The sequence below is a fragment of the Dermacentor variabilis genome, chromosome 1 (genome assembly GCF_050947875.1).
Source record: "Dermacentor variabilis isolate Ectoservices chromosome 1, ASM5094787v1, whole genome shotgun sequence".
Classification (NCBI taxonomy): Eukaryota; Metazoa; Arthropoda; class Arachnida; order Ixodida; family Ixodidae; genus Dermacentor; species Dermacentor variabilis.
Window position 1 is genome coordinate 190235155 of NC_134568.1, and position 6179 is coordinate 190241333.

The window sequence follows — 6179 nt, forward strand, 5'->3', positions numbered from 1 at the left end:
CACGGCTGTAGATATGTGTTTGAGAATGATGGTGGATGGTGAAGTCTGTTCGCGCGAGAAGCGCTTGCGAAGTAGAGCACTATACCAGTTCTGCTGAACTGAAAGGGACTGCAGGAGTCGTTATAGACAAAAAGGCATACGCAAGGGTCAGTATTTGTCATTTCCTCCGATTCTATGTTTCATCATCATCTGCCGCACCGAATGGCGGATCCACGGACGAGCCAATGGTGCGTAACAAAGTAATTTTCGTTTTTTTTTTTTGACCAAGTACAATCTTTTTACATATAAAGAAACTAAGGTTTCTTAGACAGTGTTGTAATTTCACAACATCTTGCCCAAGGGCAGGTAGATTACGAGTTATTTTGGAATAAAGCCCGCCACAGTTGCAATCCGACGCGGTGGCTTAGCGGCTATGGTGTTGCTCTGTTAAGCACGAGTTCGCGGGAACAAATCCCGGCCGCGACGGCCGCATTTCGATGGGGGCGAGATGCAAAAAACGCCCATGTCCCGTGCTTTGGGGGCACGTTAAAGATTACCTAGTGGTCAAAATTAATACGGAGTCCCCCACTAAGGCGTGCTTCATAGTCAAACCTTGGTTATGGCACCTAAAACTCCAGAATTCGATTCAGAGTGTGCATGGGCCGAAGAACTGGTTTAGGCCGTCCTCGGGAGCTTACTTGACTTTTTGACCGCAAGGAAGCACTGTAGAGCTCAAAACAATGATTGGCAGCCAAGAAGACTGCGTAGTGTCGCCAAGTGCAACAAACCCACCCTCCCTATTCAGATTTCTGGCATGTTATTTTCGCGAATCGCGTCAAGTTGGTCAAACGTTTGCTGATACTACTATCATAAGTTACGGCGTTTTTTTATTTTTATTTTCATTTTGACTTTTTCGTTATGGCAGCATGGTGTGTGAAAGTCGCTCCATCAACGCCACCCGTTCGTTTCCTACCAAACACAAAGCATTATCTTTCGTACAAGCACTTGTGTTCCGGCGTCGGTTATGAAATGCGCATAGCTTTTTGGTCGATCTACTGATGATTGTAATGAACTGGTCTTGCGAACTCCGACCTGAAATTTTGTGTCATCTGCCTAGCCACCTCACATGGTGGTGTGCTTGTGCGAGGACAAAGGTGTGCACATAAGTGCTGGTTGTTCTCGTTGCTCTGCAGAGTCTTGATGGAGAGCCCAACGTCCTGGAATCGCGTTTATCTGACTTTACCGGGTGTTTCTACGAAAGCGTCCGCCAACCACTGCAAGTCATATAGGCGTCAACTTCCAGTGCACGTCCATTTAAGTGCTTTACAGCTAACGTCGATGCGTACAATTGTGCTTATTTTTATCCTCTGCGACGTGTAAACTCGTGCAATATATATGTTTATGTTTATCCACCCTGAAAATGACAACTTAACACTCATGCAATTTTTATGTTTATGCACTACACCGCTCACAGCTATGCCGAAATGCAAACATCAAATTAGGAGGCTGCACAGTGTCAGGTGTCCACGCAGCGATGTAACGAGGACGAAAGCGACGTTTGGTACTTGTCGACGGAAGAATAGTGATGACAGATGTATACTAAGAAAAGTATGATGCGCATCAAGCAACATTTAGAGATTCTGTACCTCTTGTGTCACAATGGCAGGTACCCATTCTGCAAGATTGGCGCTGTTTCATTAACCGGTTGGTGTGCTTTAAAGATACCCGTGAGCCGACATTATATGTTCAGGTCGCAATTTTTATTTTACGTTACGCAGAGCAGAACAGGGGTGTGCTCATTTGCACTACCTATTTTGTCGGTCAGCACACAACGGTTATACAAGCCCATTCCCCGATAAGTCATTTCGGCGCACATAACCTTCGTGTATACCACAAATATAACTGCCGAGATGTTGACCGACCCAGTGGTCAGCTCCCACCACGCCAAACCTGGAAGGATAAGGCGAAAAAAGCTTCACTATAAAGTTGGTGAAAGCGAAAATTCAGAAAGCGGAACTGGTGTGGTGGGAATGGTTGGTATGTGCACATTGCCGCAGGGAAGTACAGGCGGCAATGACCGCTGCTGGCGCGTATTATAGCGTGTTCACCCTTTGCAATTTTTTAACCAGAACACGCGAGCGTCGACCGCACGGCATGTCAGCGGCCTTGTAGCTGCGAGGGGCACTCCTGAAGCGAACAGCGCAGCAGAATACATCCGAAGTGGACATCGTTCATGGCGAAATTTATAGCGCGCACAATAGACAAGGACGCAGAGAAGGTGAACACTGCGTCCTTGTCTATTGTGCGCGCTACAAATTTCGCCATGAATACATATTAACTCGCGCAACCATCAGTCCTGCTTGACGTCGTCTTGTGCACCCGCGCATACTGTTGCCGATCCGGCCGCCGCTCGCCGCTACAAAGCTGCTGACACGCCATGCGGTCGATGTTCGCTCCTTGCAAGGGTGTACCATTAATATAAGGGTGTACCATTAATATATGAAACTCTATGGGGTGTACATACATGTCACGCACTCACTATTGCAGCGTCGAAGCCGGCGACAGTTTATCTGCTTGCACTGAGGAATGATAGCGCCACTTTTTGACAGGCATCCTGCCAAAAAAGAGCGTTAAATGTGACTCGCATGTAGACAAGCCGGGAAAAGAAAAGTTTTATTCATCCCACGAGGAGAGACGAGCAGAAAGTAAGCGAAGGGTGCTCCGTCTGGCGGCGAGGTGGGATGGCTGCCTGTCGAGGCATTCAGGTGAGCTGGCGCACCAGGAAAGCTGCCACGATGCCAGTCAGGACACTGAGCAGTACCACGTTTACCAGAATGCAGGCCTGCGCAAACAGTGCCTGCGCTTAGCGAAGCGGACAGGCGGACGGTGCGTGTGTGCTTATAATGTAGACTCGCCTGCTCCATGGCGCTGCGGTTGGCCAGTGAAGCGGCCGATGCTGGCAGTAGCGGAGCGGCCAGGCTGGCCACGGAGAACTGGCTGCGGCTGTCTGTGTCTTTGGTGCGGGAGGAGCTCGGCTCACGAGACGGCCGAGCGAAGTAGCCAGGCGGAGGTCCCACCGGAGGCACCGGCAGCACAGAGGCCACGCGCCCTGCGACGCGACATGCCTTTGACGGATCCCATTGGATCGCGTGCAGCGAGTCTAAAGTATTCCTGGCAGTTCGAGCACCGTACAAGACTGCTCTGTCGGAGCACTCACCTGCTGTATCGACTCGGATATCCTTGATGCGCGGAGCGTGCTGTGGGGCAGGCTTCTGCGGGTCGTCTTGCTGACGTGCCGGCTGCGGCTGGTGGAATTGCTGCGGCTGCATCTGTTCTCGCATGTGCTGCATCTGCTGCATTTGTTGCATTTCCTGCATTTTCTGCATCTGGTGGATAACCTGAGGTGGCGGTGGAGCCTGCAGGGAGTTCGCGCGGTTGTGCTAAGACGCATCAGTTGTAGAGCCGATTTGATTGGCGAAATTCCCGCGGCCATTGCTCCTAGTTCGCAGCTCTGGCATTACTCGTGTGTCATACCTGATCGATTGGCACAGAGTGCTGAGATGGCACCGGTTGCTGTGGTGGCTCCGACTCAGCCGTGCTCTCGCTTGATCCACTGGTGCTCATCGATGAAATCGAGCTCAAGCTGCTTTCATCAGGTTTGTCATGGTGCTCGCTCGAGCCCTCCGAGGCAGCGCCTGAACGTTACAGTGCATCAAGTAAGTATTTGAGCCCATATAACCTGCGACTATACCCACCCTCTGTGCGTATCTTGTCATCGTCAGGGAAGGCGGCTGGTTCGAGACTTATAGCGCCTTCCAGCCCATGTGATGCGCCTATCTTCGTGCGAACACCGACAAGAACACATGCACAAATTCGGGTACTGCAAATGCTATGACCCAGGGTAATAATAATTCGCGAAGGCTCCTTAGTATTATCCTTATTTATCGATCCAAGGTAACACGAACGCGCACGACGACGCCGGATCAAAGGGCCTGAAAGACGTGCAGGCCACTAGCAAGCGCTGAAACGTATGAATTACGAATTCCAGTCGTTGACTCAGCCGCAGCACTCTTGTTTATAGGTTCACATTTAGCATTTCGAACAAAGTAATAAACAAGAGACAAACTGCCCATAGCTAAACCTGCAAGTCGCGGTACCAATCAACGCAGTTGATTGAGCAATTATATGTGACCACATTTTCGATAACTGCGAATAACTGGGCCGTTTTTCCATTGCTTCTAAATCATACCTCCTTCCCCGCATTTTTTTTTAATGGGATGCTTCCTCTCCCTAGTAGTTTTAACCTCCGACGGACACCGACAGGTCCTTGCCGAGGTGCGAAAGCCTGCTGAATAAATTACATCAAGGAAAAATAACGGAGGAATGTTTAAGTCGTCTAACAAACACACGTACGGGCAGCGTACCAGCATAGTAAACGGCGGAGCGCGAGTCCTCCTTCATGAGCTCCTTCGTGGGGGACCAGTCGGACTCGGCAGCGGCCTCTCCGGGTGAGCCATTCTGGCCGGGTGAGCCATTCTGGCCGGGTGAGCCATTCTGGCCGGGTGAGGCCTGCTGCTTGGCGGGCAGCGTAGCGGCCGGTCCGGCCACGTCCCCGGCCTGGTGCATCATGCCCACGTGCGTCACCACGGGCTGGCGAGCCTTGCTGTCCTGCGGGGTGGCCAACTCCGGGCCGCGCTGAGTTCCTGGACTCGCTTTCCAGTCATACGAGCCCATGGCCGGATAAGCAACCACGCCGGGGACGTATGGGTGCTCGGGCACATAGTAGCCTCCCGCCTGGTACTCGCGTGGCCCATAGCCCCTGGCATTCTGCGGGCCGGCCACGTACTCCCTGGCAACCTGCGGGTAGTGACCTAGAGCCGCGTAGCTTGCGCGTCCCGTGGCAACAGAAGCAACCGTCGGTGAGGCATGCTGCACGTAGCGATAGTCGTGCGCCCCGAGTGATTTGGAGATCACGTCCCGGGACAGCCGGCGCCTCGAGTCCGGCGGGCAGGGCAGCGCGTAGCTAGAGGCCGCCTTACTGCGAGCGTCCTCGACGTGTGGCTGCCGGCGTCCCTGGTCGTTAGCGCGCCCAACGGGCAGCGAACCCACCGACGATGACTGGCGGCGTTGCTGGTCCGGGCTCTTATCCTCAGCCATGGCTTGCGGGCACACGATGGCGGCCCTGCGAACGTTTTCTGGAACTCTGGCTAATGCGCGAGCTGTGCTATGCTCGCCCTCGCGTGCCTGAACGCGCCTCGAGCAGTGCGTGCACTTTGTCCTCGTCACAGCGCTCCGATGGGACCGCGAGGAATCGGAGAATATCCGAGATGAATAAACAACATTCATCCGGCGTCACAAAAGGAACCTGAGAAAAACCCTGACGCACCTATTAGCCCCTTTCCCCTCCCAAATAACTCTGTTTCCTACTTGGGTCTCAGGCCAGTCCTATTCACCTTTAATAAATAATCTATCTATCTATCTATCTATCTATCTATCTATCTATCTATCTATCTATCTATCTATCTATCTATCTATCTATCTATCTATCTATCTATCTATCTATCTATCTATCTATCTATCTATCTAAACAGCGCAAAGCAGAAGTCTGCGTGAGGTTGCTAACATCTAATGGCTGGATTCAAATTATTGACGTGTATCTGTAGCTAAACGCCTGCAATTTTTGTCCGGAGGTGTTTTTACAGAAAACGACGACAGTTGGGAAAAAGTGTTCTAGAAGATCACTCAAACATTGAAGAACACGCAAACATGTGCGACTGTGAAACTAGAGGAAGAATTTCGTTCATGGTTACGAACGACCTTATAATTTTAGGCCGATCTGCGTGCCCGAAACTTTTAAATGGAGCAAAGGAGTTCGGGTGACGGCATCGTACTGCTGTAGTTCCCATTCTCATAAATTGTATGTGCTAGCTGAAAATATATTTAAAATACCTTAGTTCTTGTTTATTTAGAAAACGAAGGGCCAGAATGGAAAATATACCTATGCTCTGGGAATCAAGCGGCGTGGACAAAGTCCTGAAATAGCTTCGCGCGTAGGTGTTGATGCTCGCCCAGTTGCGCTAGATCTCTGGATCCTGTGTCCCTGCATGTAAATGTAGCACGCACGGTGTGCCCGCCTCTCTAGCTATAGCTATAGCTGGACAAGCACCGCTGAAGCGGTGGACATTTATCTTGTTCGCCGG

At 51.3% G+C, this 6179-nt stretch overlaps 1 protein-coding gene across 2 annotated transcripts; it reads right to left on the reverse strand.

Annotated features, from left to right (window-relative positions):
* Positions 1–2627: 2627 nt before the first annotated feature.
* LOC142590049 (uncharacterized) lies at positions 2628–5243 on the reverse strand. 2 transcript variants are annotated; one of them, XM_075701893.1, is made up of 6 exons: positions 5089–5243; positions 4404–4836; positions 3514–3674; positions 3197–3395; positions 2895–3088; positions 2628–2821 (listed from the first exon to the last, which is right to left on the reverse strand). In XM_075701893.1, the coding sequence occupies exons 1-6, from the start codon at positions 5134–5136 to the stop codon at positions 2741–2743; spliced, it is 1116 nt and encodes a 371-aa protein (XP_075558008.1). In that variant the 5' UTR covers positions 5137–5243; the 3' UTR covers positions 2628–2740. The 2 variants fall into 2 exon arrangements, with proteins under 2 accessions (XP_075558008.1, XP_075557999.1); XM_075701884.1 differs by having other exon boundaries at positions 4404–5243.
* Between the last annotated feature and the right edge of the window lie 936 nt (positions 5244–6179).

Coding starts and splice junctions, on each gene's coding strand:
- LOC142590049 (XM_075701884.1), bottom strand. CDS start 5,136: ATGGCTGAGGATAAGAGCCCGGACCAGCAACGCCGCCAGTCATCGTCG. Junction 3,675..4,403: donor CTCCGCCGTTTACTATGCTG/GTACGCTGCCCG, acceptor TGTAACGTTCAG/GCGCTGCCTCGGAGGGCTCG. Junction 3,089..3,196: donor TATCCGAGTCGATACAGCAG/GTGAGTGCTCCG, acceptor GTCGCGTCGCAG/GGCGCGTGGCCTCTGTGCTG.